This window comes from Schistocerca nitens, chromosome 4, assembly GCF_023898315.1.
Source record: "Schistocerca nitens isolate TAMUIC-IGC-003100 chromosome 4, iqSchNite1.1, whole genome shotgun sequence".
Classification (NCBI taxonomy): domain Eukaryota; kingdom Metazoa; phylum Arthropoda; class Insecta; order Orthoptera; family Acrididae; genus Schistocerca; species Schistocerca nitens.
In genome coordinates this window covers 550,566,869-550,584,813 of record NC_064617.1, presented here as the reverse complement: position 1 = coordinate 550,584,813, position 17,945 = coordinate 550,566,869, and the positions used below count along the sequence as shown (strand labels likewise).

The 17,945-nt window shown below is 41.6% G+C and overlaps 1 protein-coding gene across 1 annotated transcript in view; it reads right to left on the bottom strand.

The window, feature by feature from the left end:
- Nucleotides 1-17,945, bottom strand: part of LOC126253186 (cholinesterase-like) — a 62,178-nt gene that overhangs the window by 27,881 nt on the left and 16,352 nt on the right. The window contains exons 4-5 of the mRNA XM_049954349.1: nt 4,750-4,935; nt 3,372-3,577 (exon numbers count right to left, since the gene is read on the bottom strand). Coding sequence (XP_049810306.1) covers nt 3,372-3,577; nt 4,750-4,935 — 392 coding nt within the window. The remainder of the gene's footprint in view (nt 1-3,371; nt 3,578-4,749; nt 4,936-17,945) is intronic.

The following is a 17,945-nucleotide window of genomic DNA, read 5'->3' as shown; positions in this document are numbered from 1 at the left end:
CAAAAACAAAGCCATTATGCTTTTCAGATCAGCACCTAGCGGACACAGTGGCATCGCATTCCAAATTGTGAAGCTTATTATTGACCCACATCTGCCCACCATAACATGTATCTTGAATACTCCTTAATCACAGGTGTTCTCCATGAGGTCTGGAAAGAAGGACTAGGTAAACCACTACCATAAAAAAAGAACGTTGACACAGCACCTTCTGATTACTGATATTTTTGCATTCTTCCTGAACTGTGCAAGGCCTGAGAATATATAGTGCACACCCGCTAACAAACTTCTCAACTACAAAAAACTAACCAGGCGAATGCCAATCAGGTTTCCATAAACATCACAGCACATCTGAAGCCAGCCATGGATGGACAAGAGGTGACTGCATATCTTTCTCAGATTTAGCAAAGCCTTTTCACTCTGTCGACTTCGACATTTTAGTAGCCAAGCCTAAGTTTCTCGCCAAGTGCAGTACAATGGCTTCGCTCATACCTCTCTCTCTCACCGTATTCGGTGCCATGAAATCACATTGGAGACAGGCAGTATCAGAACTCCCCAAGGGCTCGCTATTGCCTCATTGATGTGTCAATGATCTGTCGTCAGTTATGTTCTACCGCAGGTACCAATCTTGTTGATCCCTAGTGGCATCTAAGAGCGAAACCGACAAATTTGGAGACAGCTTGCGAAAATTTCAACACTGACCCGTATACACTACGGTATTGGACTCAGATTATATTGTTAAAGTTTAATCCTAAATGGGACAAATACCAATTTCTCTCACTCACCATAGAGTAAGAGTGATAACGGATGAAAATTTAAATTGGTCTGCGCATGTAACTTCAGTGTGTAAAAAAGGCATCAGCATCTCTCTACGCCCTACAAAAATACAAAATACTCATTCTTCTCGTACAGAAAAATTAACTTGTGAAAACATTTATGCTTTCATTTAATGAATACAGCGATGTTATTGTGCGACGTCTTTCCCAGGAAAGCTCACGGTACCTGGAACACGTCGTGAACGCCTATGTTCGATACATCTGTGATGTGTGACCCTCTGATCATACTTCAACATCATATCACAGCCATCTTGGCTGCGAGCAGGAAAGCGCAGAGATTGCCGTACGCTCTGTCTCATCTAATGTCTTATCAGCGTACACTGTCCCTCATATATCTCCTCGACCTTCATATTCTTATCTGAAAACATGGCAGGAACACCCGTTCTCATCAGAGCAAAATCATTTCTGTCCCACTCTATCACCCAGCCACTCTGTCAGTCGTTTTCACTTGCAGGAAATGAACTCTGGAATGACCTTCTCGATGTATTAGAGAATTCAATAACATCTCCAGTTTCAAAAGACAGTTAATGACATATCTGCTGAAACAGGAATAATGACTACCACTGTCCCTGTAGCAACCCGTTAGCCCTTTACATCCTTCTTTCCAGCCAGTTGTTCCTTATTTCCTACTACGCTTAGATGGTGCAGTCTTCTTAAAACTGCATTCCCCAGAACTAGCTTACTTCGTCTATATAGACACTCAAGTCATTTTATTAGTTTATATTAGAATTATAACTATTTTTATGTAACTATGATATGAAAAAGGTACTGTATGTGTGAAACCTTGGTCCGACGTAGGAGAGGGCCTGAAGGCCCTAATCAGAACATGTTAAATCAAAAAATAAATGAGTTCTCGCTTTGATTTTGTTTTTTTCTGCTGCCTGGCAACACATTCGCATCGTCGTTGTATAATAGTAGAAAAGATCAAAAGTATGCATTAGTCGACTGATCATGTTAATGTTTTCTGAAAGAGTATCGAATATTAGGTGCATTAAGTTATTGTTGTTTGATATGTCACAAAGATTTGTCACTTTTCAGGAGGAACAATGAATTACGCAGAAATCGGGAAATATACAGTGAAAACAAGAAACAAATGTGTTTCTCTTAGTATGACTTAGTTTGTATTCATTTGAAAGAAAAAGGCCACAGATTAATTTTTGACGACGTTTTAAAGCTTTTGTTCGTGGACTAAGATGCATACGTCAGATACACGTGCAGTCGAACAGTTGTCATTCATATTCACAATTTATTTTTTTCCTAAAAACGTCTATATGTATCAAAACACAGACGCTACATAAAAGTATATACGCTTTCTAAAAATAGATTAGAATCGTAAACTGTACCAAATCAATAATCAGCTATGCTTCTTAGCAGGTATGACATTATGATCTGCACACCAAATCATAAGCTATGCACGTGGAACTAAATAATTTACATATCTCAACATCTCGTTGCGGCGCACAGCACCTACAGAAGCATTCAGTATCAGTCTGTAAAGAAGTAAAGTGTGTAATATATACTGAATAGCAGCCTTTTGACTGATTTGATGCAGCCCGCGATAAATTCGTCTGCTGCGCTAACGTCTCCATCTTAGAGTAGTGCTTATACCGTACGTCCTCAGTTATTTGTTGGATATATTCCATCCTCTGTTCCTCTACAGTTTATACCCTCTACTGCTCCCTCTAGTACCATGGACGTTATTCCCTTATGTCTTAACGCATGTCCTCATTATCCTATCCCATCTTGTCGTGAGTATTTTCCGTACGTTCTTCTCTTCGTCGATTCAGCTGAGACCCCCCCCCCCCCCCATAGCTTATCACTCTAAATAATTTGCAACATTCCTCTGTAGCACATCTCAAACGCTTCGATTCTGATATGTTCCTGTTTTGGCGCTGTCCATGGTTAACTACCATAAAATGATGTTCTCATGACGTACATTTTTAGAAATTTCTTGCTCGAATTGAAGCCTATGTTTGACAGTAACACACTTCTTCCGCCACGGATTATTTTGTTTCCAAGGTAGCAGAATTCCTTAACTTTGTCTGCTTCGTCGTCAACAGTTTTGATGATAAGTTTCTCGATATTCTCATATCTGCTACTTCTCATTACTTCTGTCTCTTTCGGATTATTCTCAATCCATAATTTCTACTCGTTAGACTGTTCATTCCACACAGCAGCGCCTGTAATTCTTTTGCACTTTCACTGAGAGTAGCATTACCATCAGTAAATTATATCCTTTTACCCTGAATTTTAATCCCACTCTTGATCCTTTCTTTTATTTCCGTCACCCCTTCTTCGATGCAGAGTTTGTACCGTTGGGGCGAAAGACTGCACCCTGTCTTACACCCTTTCTAATTCCAAACCCAAATCTGTTCCTAGTGAAATCTCAAACCATATACACTCCACCCCCCTCCCTCCCCCCACTACTAACACTCCTACCTACCGTAACTAAGATCATGGGACCACGGGCGTGCTCTTGAATAGGGAGCCATGCAGTGAAGCCTCAGTACAGAACAAGGAGGCTGCGCTCCTGAATACCTGGTGTGGCATGATGAGTGAGTCGTCTACCAGCACGAGATCTTCAGCGCTCACAGATTGTAGGAAGTCGATCAGCTGTTGCGAATCGTCCGTTTCATAGCCGAGAGCGGCACCCAGTCCGAAAGAATGGTTCCGGGCTTCTGCGATTGTCAGAGGATGTTCGGTGATAACGGTCCCACTCTCAAGGATGGCTTGTGAGAACAGACCTGCAAAATGAAGTATTGCGTAGTTTAATTTAGTGCTGGAGCGGAGAAAGGCATGATAGGTATTGTACTCTGGCGTGACATATTCACCTCGCTTCTGTATTACTCATCCAAACACCTGGAGGTACTGTCTGTAGGACATTATTAAATAATTAGAAAGCAGTTCTGGGTACATTAGGCAGACAAGGAAGAAATGTAAAAATCTCCCTTTTCACGAGATCACTGAAGAATGGGATACAACCCGTCGGTTTTGACCGATGTCGTCCAGAATGAAAACCCATTCTTCCAAAATACACACATAGAACTTAACAATTCATTCACAGTTCACAATGAAAATACAAAGTATCTGATCGGCTGCCTGTGTTTACATAATATGCCTTTATCAGCTCGTAACCATTAAAAACCGGTGAATTAAGACGAAAAATAGAGTTCCTCAACCTCAGTGTTCACCCTTTAGCACTGCCTATTCGTAACATGCGTAGTTTTAAACAATTACAATCAACAGGACAATACCAGTAATTTTTTGTAGTAGTTCTACACTTACCACTCCTCTAGAGAAGCAACGAACCCTGGGCAGATTATTTTCTGTCCTTTTATCTCTATATTACATTTAATATTTGGATTATCTGTATTTCGAAACGAAGGAAGTCATAGTTTTTCAGTCTTTGTTCTATTTCTACGTTTACTATAGGAAGTAATAGGAAGAAAAGACTGAAAATCGGTTATTTCAGAAACCGGCTATTTTCGCGGTTTCAGAGGTCAGGATAAACTGGCATTGAAAAAACGATAACGGTCATCCCCAATCTAGATTTATTCCTGTGGGAGTACCGTAAGTGTTCTAAAATCGACGTGTAAGCCTCCAGGTGCCAGAGACCAACACCCGTAAAGAAGTCGTCGGTATTCCTGTTGCTGTACTGGAGAACACGTTTCGTAGCAGCTTCATGGCTCATCTACATGAGTGCTCCGATAACGGCGGTGCTCATCTGAGTGATGCGATCTTTACGACGTGAGTAACACATATCGAATCAAACTTCTAAGTCTCACTAACACGTCTGCATTTGTAAATCATGACGACCTGTGTGAATAAAGTTTTTGTGAACTGCTGAAAAAGGGGCGTTCTCTCTGGGTCACCGTGTAAAGTAAAGTTGGAGATAAACACTGCCACAAGTTCTCACCTGACGAGAGGGGTGAGACGAAATGCACTGAGGTACACATGGAACCGGCGCTTTGTCCGAAAATCGTGACTCGCTGCGGGTCGCCGCCAAAGCTGGCGATGTTGTTCTGCACCCAGGTCATCGCCAGCTGCTGGTCCTTGAGTCCCGCGTTGCCAGGTGCGACGGCGTCTCCCGTTCCCAGAAAACCTATAATTGAACACGACATCCATGACATAAGAAAGCAACTCAGAGAAGAACCAAGCGACCATTGTAAGTAGACACCAAACGTTACAGTGAAATGTACAGATCGCAGTTGTTTATAGACAATTTTTAATGATTCATTTGGAAAATGTCTTTAATTTGAGGTTCAAAAGTATCTGAATTAATCGTGCACGGCATACAAAACAAAGCGAGAAATGTCTACATATACATATAGATGGGTAATGAGGAAAAACTGATTAGAATTGGCGACACTAGAAATCTATGGCACAACGTGACAAAAAGAGAGAATGGGTTGATAGGACACATTGTGAGACATCAGTGGATGATCAGATTAGTACTGGAGGGAAGTGTGGGAGGTAAAAGTCATAGAGGGAGACCACGAGATGAATATAGTAAGCAGATTCAGAAGGATAGAGATTGCAGCAGTTATTAAGAGATGAAAAGGCATCAAACCAGTCTTAGGACTAAAAACCCAACAAGAACAACATAGTACAACATTTCCTAATGTAAAAGTCGTGAAAGGGTCCTAGCTCTTGTAAAATGATAAGATAGTCAAGAACTTTACAAAGTATCAAAGGCCAACTGACCAGCAGCACCGTGCGGCTCCTAAGGAAAACTAATCATCCTCTAGATGTAGGGAGAGTTATAGCGAAACATTTTTAACATACAACTTGTAGATACAGTTGGCGTCTACATACAATGTAACGTAGTACATGTAAAATTCACATACTTTGACACCGCGGATCCAAGTTTCCGGAAACCATTATCAATGTGAATATAAAAAAAGTTGCTACAAGATACTTCTATGTAACACTTAGTACTAAACAATGGTAGTTGCTTGTAATTTTAATATTACTTCCCTCTCGTAACATTAGTATAAGTGTAATTTCGGAATGTCACTTTACCGTAACTGTCACAGTGCAGGCTCTTGGTTCGCCACTTACTTTACAAAAAGAAAGCAGAAGGTAATTCTCCCCAATATTTAGAGCGGTAGCGATGTACGGTACCCGTGGTCTAGGGGAGCCGGCACGGTAGCTCAGCGTGTTCGGTCGGAGGGTTACGTGCCCTCTGTAATAAAAAAACTGAGTCAATCGATCAACAACGAACATAAATGGGTGTCTTACGACGTCCGCCCCAAGCACATGCAACGAACAAACGCAAACAAAATGAGAGTAAAAAAAAAAGGGGGTAACGTCTTTGATTCATAATCAAAACGTCTTCGGTCCCGGGTTCGATCCCCACCACTGCCTAAATTTTGATAAATAATCAGCATTGGCGGCCGAAGACTTCCGGCATAAGAAGTCAGCCTAATTCTGCCAACGGCCTTGTCAAAGAGGGCGGAGGAGCGGGTAGAGGTTAAGGGCACTCTCTTGTCCTAGGGGTAGGAAATTGCCCCTTGCCCCTAAAGGCGGAAGAATCAGCAACGATCAACGACATGAGGATGCAGAGGGAAATGGAAACCACTGCATTAAAGACACGTATCGTGTATCCACAGGACATGTGGCCTGTAATTGAAGAAGTGTCATGATGATCTCTCCATTGGCAAAACATTCCGGAATAGTCCCCCATTCGGATCTCCGGGAGGGGACTGCCAAGGGGGAGGTTACCATGAGAAAAATATTGAATAATCAACGAAAGGATAACGTTCTACGAGTCGGGGCGCGGAATGTCAGAAGCTTGAACGAGGTAGGGAAACTAGAAAATCTGAAAAGGGAAATGCAAAGGCTCAATCTAGATATAGTAGGGGTCAGTGAAGTGAAGTGGAAGGAAGACAAGGATTTCTGGTCAGATGAGTATCGGGTAATATCAACAGCAGCAGAAAATGGTATAACAGGTGTAGGATTCGTTATGAATAGGAAGGTAGGGCAGAGGGTGTGTTACTGTGAACAGTTCAGTGACCGGGTTGTTCTAATCAGAATCGACAGCAGACCAACACCGACAACAATGGTTCAGGTGTACATGCCGACGTCGCAAACTGAAGATGAACAGATAGAGAAAGTGTATGAGGATATTGAAAGGGTAATGCAGTATGTAAAGGGGGACGAAAATCTAATAGTCATGGGCGACTGGAATGCAGTTGTAGGGGAAGGAGTAGAAGAAAAGGTTACAGGAGAATATGGGCTTGGGACAAGGAATGAAAGAGGAGAAAGACTGAGTTCTGTAACAAGTTTCAGCTAGTAATAGCGAATACCCTGTTCAAGAATCACAAGAGGAGGAGGTATACTTGGAAAAGGCCGGGAGATACGGGAAGATTTCAATTAGATTACATCATGGTCATACAGAGATTCCGAAATCAGATACTGGATTTTAAGGCGTACCCAGGAGCAGATATAGACTCAGATCACAATATAGTAGTGATGAAGAGTAAGCTGAAGTTCAAGACATTAGTCAGGAAGAATCAATACGCATAGAAGTACTAAGGAATGACGAGATACGTTTGACGTTCTCTAACGCTATAAATACAGCAATAAGGAATGGGTAACAGAAGAAATACTTCAGTTGATTGATGAAAGGAGGAAGTACAAACATGTTCCGGGAAAATCAGGAATACAGAAATTCAAGTCGCTGAGGAATGAAATAAATAGGAAGTGCAGGGAAGCTAAGACGAAATGGCTGCAGGAAAAATGTGAAGACATCGAAAAAGATATGATTGTCGGAACGACAGACTCAGCATACAGGAAAGTCAAAACAACCTGTGGTGACATTAAAAGCAACGGTGGTAACATTAAGAGTGCAACGGGAATTCCACTGTTAAATGCAGAGGAGAGAGCAGATAGGTGGAAAGAATACATTGAAAGCCTCAATGAGGGTGAAGATTTGTGTGATGTGATAGAAGAAGAAACAGGAGTCGATTTAGAAGAGATAGGGAATCCAATATTAGAATCGGAATTTAAAAGAGCTTTGGAGGACTTACGGTCAAATAAGGCAGAAGGGATAGATAACATTCCATCAGAATTTTTAAAATCAATGGGGGAAGTGGCAACAAAACGACTGTTCACGTTGATGTGTAGAATATATGAGTCTGGCGACATACCATCTGACTTTCGGAAAAGCATCATCCACACAATTCCGAAGACGGAAAGAGCGGACAAGTGCGAGAATTATCGCACAATCAGCTTAACAGTTCATGCATCGAAGCTGCTTACAAGAATAATATACAGAAGAATGGAAAAGAAAATTGAGAATGCGCTAGGTGACGATCAGTTTGGCTTTAAGAAAAGTAAAGGGACGAGAGAGGCAATTCTGACGTTACGGCTAATAATGGAAGCAAGGCTAAAGAAAAATCAGGACACTTTCATAGGATTTGTCGACTTGGAAAAAGCGTTCTACAATATAAAATGGTGCAAGCTGTTCGAGATTCTGAAAAAAGTAGGGGTAAGCTATAGGGAGAGACGGGTCATATACAATATGTACAACAACCAAGAGGGAATAATAAGAGTGGACGATCAAGAACGAAGTGCTCGTATTAAGAAGGGTGTAAGACAAGGCTGTAGCCTTTCGCCCCTACTCTTCAATCTGTACGTCGAGGAAGCAATGATGGAAATAAAAGAAAGGTTCAGGAGTGGAATTAAAATACAAGGTGAAAGGATGTCAATGATACGATTCGCCGATATTGCTGTCCTGAGTGAAAGTGAAGAAGAATTAAATGATCTGCTGAACGGAATGAACAGTCCAATGAGTACACAGTATGGTTTGAGAGTAAATCGGAGAAAGACGAAGGTAATGAGAAGTAGTAGAAATGAGAACAGCGAGAAACTTAACATCAGGATTGATGGTCACGAAGTCAATGAAGTTAAGGAATTCTGCTACCTAGGCAGTAAAATAACCAATGACGGACGGAGCAAGGAGGACATCAAAAGCAGACTCGCTATGGCAAAAAAGGCATTTCTGGCCAAGAGAATACTAATATCAAATACCGGCCTTAATTTGAGGAAGAAATTTCTGAGGATGTACGTCTGGAGTACAGCATTGTATGGTAGTGAAACATGGACTGTAGGAAAACCGGAACAGAAGGGAATCGAAGCATTTGAGATGTGGTGCTATAGACGAATGTTGAAAATTAAGTGGACTGATAAGGTAAGGAATGAGGAGGTTCTACACAGAATCGGAGAGGAAAGGAATATGTGGAAAACACTGATAAGGAGAAGGGACAGGATGATAGGACATCTGCTAAGACATGAGGGAATGACTTCTATGGTACTAGAGGGAGCTGTAGAGGGCAAAAACTGTAGAGGAAGACAGAGATTGGAATACGTCAAGCAAATAATTGAGGACGTAGGTTGCAAGTGCTACTCTGAGATGAAGAGGTTAGCACAGGAAAGGAATTCGTGGCGGGCCGCATCAAGCCAGTCAGTAGACTGATGACAAAAAAAAAGTGATGTTCAGTCCCAATGGGGCACTGTTAAGTTGGGCGTTCCCCAAGGGTCGGTGCTGGGGCCACTTTATAAAAAGGGAGACAGGGATAACGTTGATAATTATAGGCCTATTTCTGTGACATCGGTGTTTGCTAAAGTTATCGAGAAGGTTTTATATACAAGGTTACTGGAGCATTTAAATTCACATAATTTGCTGTCAAATGTACAGTTTGGTTTTAAAAATGGTTTAACAACTGAAAATACTATATTCTCTTTTCTCTGTGAGGTTTTGGAAGGATTAAATAAAAGGTTGCGAAAGCTAGGTCTTTTCTTTGATTTAACGAAGGCTTTTGACTGTGTTGACCACAAAATATTACTGCAGAAGTTTAACAATTATGGGGTAAGGGGAGTATCTTACAATTGGTTCGCCTCTTACTTTACAAACAGAAAGCAGAAGGTAATTCTCCGCAATATTGAGAGTGGTAATGATGTTCAGTCCCAATGGGGCACTGTTAAGTGGGGCATTCCCCAAGGGTCGGTGCTGGGGCCACTGCTGTTTCTTATTTATCTATATGATATGCCTTCTAGTATTGCAGGTGATTCAAAAATATTTTGCTGATGACACCAGCTTGGTAGTGAAGAATCTTGTGTGTAATATTGAAACAGTATCAAAAAATGTACTTAATGAAATAAGTTCGTGGCTTCTGGAAAATATTTTGATGCTAAATCACAGTAAGACTCGGTTTTTACGGTTTCTAACTCACAATTCAACAATAACCGATATTTTGATCAGACAGAATGGGCATATTATAAGCGAGACGGAACAGTTCAAGTTCCTAGGCGTTCGGATAGATAGTAAGCTGTTGTGGAAAGCCCATGTTCAGGATCTCGTTCGAAACTAAATGCTGCTTTATTTACCATTAGAACAGTATCTGAAGTAAGTGACAGTTCAACACGAAAAGTAGTCTATTTCGCTTATTTTCATACGCTTATGTCATATGGTATTATTTTTTGGGGTAATTCTTCTGATTCAAAAAGGGTATTTTTGGCTCAAAAACGGGCTGTTCGAGCTATGTGTGGTGTAAGTTCAAGAACTTCTTGTCGACCCCTATTCAATAGTCTGGGAATTCTGACATTGCTCTCACAATGTATATTTTCTTTAATGTCGTTTGTTGTTAGCAATATTAGCTTATTCCCAAGAGTTAGCAGCTTTCACTCAGTTAATACTGCGCAAAAATCAAATCTGCATGTGGAATGCACTTCCTTGACTCTTGTGCAGAAAGGAGTGCAGTATTCTGCTGCATCCATTTTCAATAAGCTACCACAAGAACTAAAAAATCTTAGCAGTACCCCAAACACTTTTAAGTCTAAACTGAAGAGTTTCCTCATGGCTCACTCCATCTATTCTGTCGAGGAGCTCCTGGAAGAGCTGAAAAATTAATCAAATTCCAGTGTTGCATTGTTGATTTTCTTTATTTAAACTTACGAATTGTCGCCTGAATATGTTACTTATATTTCATTTTATCTGTTTCTACTATCATGTTATAATTTCATGTATTGACTCGTTCCATGACCATGGAGACTTCTCCTTAATTTGGTCCCACGGAACAATAAATAAATAAATAAAAAACTGAAGAGTTTCTGCTCAGACCTTATAGTGTCTCAAGGGTAATCTGATCTTGCACCTATCTTGTCACTCAGCCATCTTCCCCCTATGTACATCGTTACTATTTTACTTTGCCACACTCCAAACTGCTTTCAAAAAGAAAAAAATATAACCACACAATAATCATGTAGTGCTTTTGGGCCATGCACAAATATAAAATTTTCATAACTATAATCAATTTTCAGCCAGATTGTCATAAACAGCGTCTCTTTCATCGATTGACAGCATTTATCAGATACTCAAGATGGACCAACCATTTACAATTTGTCAAACCATGAGCTGTTTACGAAGAAGTCTAGTCGTGTCATAATCCGGCAGCGAGACTACTTAAACCATACGATCTGTATAAGATCCTTAAAGGACATGTACCAGTTTGCCGAATCATTTTTGTGTCCTACCTACCGCTAGGCAAAATACCTTGCCATGCTACTAGTACCAAATGTCAGTCTCTACAACCATAATATTCGTAAATCTAAGTATTTAGTTGAGGTAATCAAGATAAAGTACCTCGCCTCAAATCACATTAAGACAAGACTAGACGCGGTGACTTCACTTACAAGCGGACACGACTGATCTTTCAGCTAGTCAGTCTGTACACAGCATCGTCAAAATATTCCAACATATTTTGTTGTAGTCGTTGAAGATAAATGTGACGTCATTCTCCATACAATTTTTCCCATACAATTCTCCTCATCACCTCATACCTACTATATATTTTGGAGATGTAAACGTGATCACCGTATTCAGTTCTTGATCACCCACACAGATTTTTAAACTCGGAACAAACTTCCCTCCGTTAGCAAATTTACTGTTCCTTGATGAATCTGTGTGTGTTGTATCACATTTAGCTCAAGTTGTTTCATAATGCTCTTTTCTTCCGAGCTCGATTCAGTATCTCTTTATTAGTTATTCGATCTACCTCTCAAATCTTCAGTATTCTTCTATAACTCCACATTTCAAAACCTGCTATTGAGTTCTTGTATGACAATATTACCACCCACGTTTGACTTCCACACAACTAACGCTCCATACACATACAGATAACACATTTCCTGACAAAAAAATGCAGCAGCCAGAAAGGATGACAAAAGAAAATGAAATATCACAGGTTGAAGGCGTATATGACGTTATTTTGTTGATTCTAAAACCTAATGAAATTTCTGACGATATTGGGCAGTATGAGCACACGAATCAGTATGACGATGCACTCTCACTTATCTGCATTGACACACTGATTCAGTTGGGATGGGCATCATACAGCCGTTTGTATAGTCATCTGAAGTAAGAAACTTCCTCGCAGATTAAAACTGTGTGCCGGACAGAGACTCGAACTCGGGACCTTTGCCTTTCGCGGGCAAGTGCTCTACCAACTGAGCTACCCAAGCTCTTGCCCGCGAAAGGCAAAGGTCCCGAGTTCGAGTCTCGGTCCTGCACACAGTTTTAATCTGCCAGGAAGTTTCATATCAGCGCACACTCCCCTGTAGAGTGAAAATCTCATTCTGGAAACATCTCAGGTAAGCTGGCCCAAAACTATTGTAATTGAAAGCTGATATCCTGGCACTGGGACAGAGTTGACGTCCAAACTGTTCCCAGGTGTGTTCTATTGGGGACAAATCAGTGGATCTTGCCGGCCACCGGTGTACCTCGGCATCACGAAGACAGTTCATAAGAGACATGTTCCATATATGGACGAGTGTTTTTCATTGCAAGATGACATCGCGTTAGTGACATACGAATGGTAAAACAAGATGATGCAAAGTGTCCATGATGTACAGCTATGCTGTCAGAGTTCCCTCAGTCAGTACCAGGGCGCTGATGAAAGCGCAGTTGAGCGCCCCACAAACCAAACGTAATCAGCCAGTACCAGCTCTGGCCCAAAGTCATACTCGATAGTTCCCCACACCACAATACCGGGAGTAACAGTAGTGTCACTCTGGAAGAATGCGACCTCTCCCCAGGGTCTCGCTATACTAGCAGATAATGGTCATTCTAGGTAGTGCAGAACCTCAAATGACCGCTGAACACAATGTTATAGCAGTCATCAGTAGTCCATGCTTCCCCTTCATAACACCACTCCAATCGCAGCCATTTGTGTTGTTGAGTTAATAGCTTGCTATGCATGGTATGGTAATTCCCTTATCCGGCGGCCAGTCAGTGGTGTGGGATGACACAGAATGTTTCAGGGTGTCCATTACTTGTTCTTGGATGTCACACACAAATGTGAAGGAGTTACCCCGACTGTATTCTGTTAGAAACGTGCAAAGCACGCAGTAGATGACAGCTGAGCCAGCCACTGGTGAGCGTAGATGTTACGCCTTACAAAATACAACACAGCCACAGCGTGTTGCGAGGCGAGCCATCCAGGCGAGGTACGAAAATAGTTGGGCAGCAACGCCTAAACATAAGAAGGCGGCAGCAAACGCAGAAGTGTTTAGTATACATGCTGCAAAGCCAAAGCAAGTGAGGTCCGTGAGTTATAAATACCTAGTCGCTTTTGTACTGAAATATTCTTGTGTGGAATTGCAGCACTGCTACCACATATCTGTAACACTGAGGTGCCGTCTGGAATGCTGTAAGGAATCCGGAAATGGATCTCTTATCAGAGTAACCTGCCCTGAGACATAAGCTGCAGAGCCGTCTCCGCGTCTTGCCTAGTCCTGGGACAAAGCGCATTGGCCACAGTGCTTCTATAGTGGGTCACGGCCGCCAGCGCAGGAGACATCAGCCACTCCTCAGCCACCCACCACTGCTTAGCCGCCGAGCTGGAGAACGTCGCTGACGGAAGCAGTGGCGTTGCGCCACAGATCGGCCATACCGCCTGTCAGCATTGTGGGACGCCACGCATACACATGAGGAAGGCAACTGGATGCCCCAGCTACACTGCCTCTGTTCGGATTGTACCATGGTGGAAAGCCGCAATAAAGAAATCGCAAACCAATGAACAAATCTACTGACTCCTATTTCAGTGTGCTAGGTGCACTATGCAGCGATCCTTCCCCCCACTCCCCCACCCCTCCCACACTCGTATGGTTGTCACATGTGGTGGAATGAAATGTTGATGATGAGTCAATCCGACCTCACGTTCTGATAGAGTCCAACGTCAGCACACGGTTACATCCAAATGTTCCCCAAACCTGGATACTGCACGATTCGGCAGGCCAACTAAATGGAGCCCTGCAATGACACACCTTTTTCAAACTCTGTTATGTGCTGACAACACTGTCTTGCATCTACAGGGTTTACAAAAAGGTATGGCCAAACTTTCAGGAAACATTCCTCACACACAAAGAAAGAAAATATGTTATGTGGACATGTGTCCAGAAACGCTTACTTTCCATGTTAGAGCTCATTTCATTACTTCTCTTCAAATCACATTAATCATGGAATGGAAACACACAGCAACAGAACGTACCAGCGTGACTTCAAACACTTTGTTACAGGAAATGTTCAAAATGTCCTCCGTTAGCGAGGATACATGCATCCACCCTCCGTCGCATGGAATCCCTGATTCGCTGATGCAGCCCTGGAGGATGGCGTATTGTATCACAGCCGTCCACAATACGAGCACGAAGAGTCTCAGGGTTGCGCAGACAAGAGCTTTCAAATGCCCCCATGAATGAAAGTCAAGAGGGTTGAGGTCAGGAAAGCGTGAAGGCCATGGAATTGGTCCGCCTCTACCAATCCATCGGTCACCGAATCTGTTGTTGAGAAGCGTACGAACACTTCGACTGAAATGTGCAGGAGCTCCATCGTGCATGAACCACATGTTGTGTCGTACTTCTAAAGGCACATGTTCTAGCAGCACAGGTAGAGTATCCCGTATGAAATCATCATAACGTGCTCTATTGAGCGTAGGTGGAAGAACATGGGTCCCAATCAAGACATCACTAACAATGCCTGCCCAAACGTTCACAGAAAATCTGTGTTGATGCCGTGATTTTACAATTGCGTGCGGATTCTCGTCAGCCCACACATATTGATTTTGAAAATTTACAATTTGATCACGTTGGAATGAAGCCTAATCCGTAAAGAGAATATTTGCACTGAAATGAGGATTGACACATTGTTGGATGAACCATTCGCAGAAGTGTACCCGTGGAGGCCAATCAGCTGCTGATAGTGCCTGCATACGTTGTACATTGTACTGAAACAACTGGTTCTCCCGTAGCACTCTCCATACAGTGACGTGGTCAACGTTACCTTGTACAGCAGCAACTTCTCTGACGCTGACATTAGGGTTATCGTCAACTGCACGAAGAATTGCCTCGTCCATTGCTGGTGTCCTCGTCGTTCTAGGTCTTCCCCAGTCGCGAGTCATAGGCTGGAATGTTCCGTGCTCCCTAAGACGCCGATCATTTGCTTCGAACGTCTTCCTGTCGGGACACCTTCGTTCTGGAAATCTGTCTCGATACAAACGTACCGCGCCACGGCTATTGCCCCGTGCTAATCCATACATCAAATGGGCATCTGCCAACTCCGCATTTGTAAACATTGCACTGACTGCAAAACCACGTTCGTGATGAACACTAACCTGTTGATGCTACGTACTGATGTGCTTGATGCTAGTACTGTAGAGCAATGAGTCGCATGTGAACACAAGCAACGAAGTCAACATTACCTTCCTTCAATTGGGCCAACCGGCGGTGAATCGAGGAAGTACAGTACATACTGACGAAACTAAAATGAGCTCTAACATGAAAATTAAGCTTTTCCGGACACATGTCGACATAACATATTTTCTTTATTTGTGTGTGAGGAATGTTTCCTGAAAGTTTGGCCGTACCTTTTTGTAACACCCTGTATATGCAGCCTATCCGTGTCTTTCACAGTAATGACCCAACATGTTGCGCTGTTCACGCTTATGTGCCCACGAGAGCTGTAAACAATAATAAACACTACCAACCCAACACACTTAGTGGCTGTTCAACTTGTTACACCAAATTGCAAACTCTTATCATTTACCTTCTTGCCGATGTGTGCACTTGTATGAAGTTAGTCTGTCATCTTACGATGCTACCTGGTTGCTTCTTTTTTTTTCAGACAGCGAATATTCCAACAGGGAAATTTGTATGCGGTTATACAATGTTTTCTTTTAAGGATAAGCTCCCTCATGCTAGTCTATAATTTATATCCTGCTTCCTTTCCTTTCGTTGGCTAGTTTTGTGTCCCGAGTGTACTCATCTACTATTGTTAGTGTGTAATCCCTCCAAGCATCGCCAGATTTGTGTTTCCTACATTACGTTTATCATTCATTCGTTTTTGTTATATACATCTTGTAACATATTTTCAGTAAACTATTAATTCCATTCACTGATCTTCTAAGTCATTTACCATGTATGAAAACACTGTAATACTATGGAAAAACTTAAAAGTTATTATCTCTCCATCCCTGAACTTTAATTCTTCTTTCCAGATTTCTCTCTAATTTATCTCACTGCTTGTTGCATGCTTTTTTTTCAAAGTCATCAGTATTTTGACTACCTTGATGCGGTCTGCCGTGATGCCTCTCTGATGCCAAACTCTGCATCTCACAGTAGCATCTTCATTTTTCATTCTCAATAATTTGCCTGATGCTTCCCAATCTCTGCCTTTACCTGGAGTTCTTTATCCTCTACCACTCCCTCTAGCACGATGAAAGTTTTTCCTTAGTGTACTGACACATGTTCGGTCATAGGTCCCTTCCTCCAGTGTTTTCCATGAGTTCTTTTCTTCGCCAATTATTTGGATAATCTGCTGTTTCCTTATCTGATTATCTAATTTTTAAAATTCTTCTTTAGCACCACTTTTGAAAAACTTCAGTTGTCTTAAGTTTTGGTTTTTCCACAGTTCATGTTTCACTTTCATACAATGCTGCGCTCGAGAAGTATATTCTAAAAAATTTCTTCCTCAAATTGAGGCCTATGTAGACTAGTGGACTGCCCTTGACCAGGAATTCCCTATGCTAAGCTGTCGTCCTTGCTTCGCGCATCACTTGTTATTTTGCATCCAAAATGAAAAAAGTCCTTCACGTAGTCTACTTCGTTGTCACCATTTTTGATGTTGAGTTTGTCGCTAATCTCCTTTCTGGTACTCCTCATTTTACTTTTGTCTTCATTGATTTACCCTCGATCTATAGTGTATGCTCATTATACTGTTCATTTCATTCTAGACATCCTGTTCATCTTCCTCTCTTTCACCGAGGACCGCGTTGTCATCAGTGAATATTTGAATATTGATACCCCTTCGCCTCGTATTCTAAGTCGACAAATTCTACGACTGTATCCTAAGTTCAGAATTGTCGCTCTGCTAGCTTTATCTTTCATAATGTCAAACTGTCATGCTTTTCATTCTAGTTTGTTTTATTCTTGTAAGTAATGTGATGCGTGATCTTTTAAGCTGCTTATGTAACAGTTTTCAAGTGTATCTGCCCTTGTTATCTTCGGAATTGCGTGAAGAAGATTTTCCTGAAAGTCAGATGATATATCTCTTGTGTCATAGAATCTATAAATAATTGGATGGTCTTTTAATTGCCACTTCCTTCTATGATTTTAGAAATTACGAAGTAACGATATTTATCCATTTTACTTTATTTGATTCCATGTCATCCTAATTTCTGTTAAACCGGACTCTAATATTGAATTCCCTGTGCGTTCCATATCGACTCCCATTTCCTTTTCTATCACGTCATCAGACAAATCAGTGCCCTTAAAGAGATCTTCATTGTACTCTTTCCACTATCTGCTCTCTCTTTTGCGTTAAAAATGGAATTCCCATTGCACTCTTCATGTTGACGCACTTGCTTTTAATTTCACAGACAACTGTTTCCTCATTTTCTATATTTCGAATGAGTTATTCCAACGACCATTTCTTTTTCGGGTTCTTCACGTTTTTCCTGTAATAATATTACCATGCGTTTCCTGCACTTACTATTTGTTGTATTGTTAACTGAGTATTCCTTACTATATTTCAGTACTTCCTACTTCCGTCGATGAGCT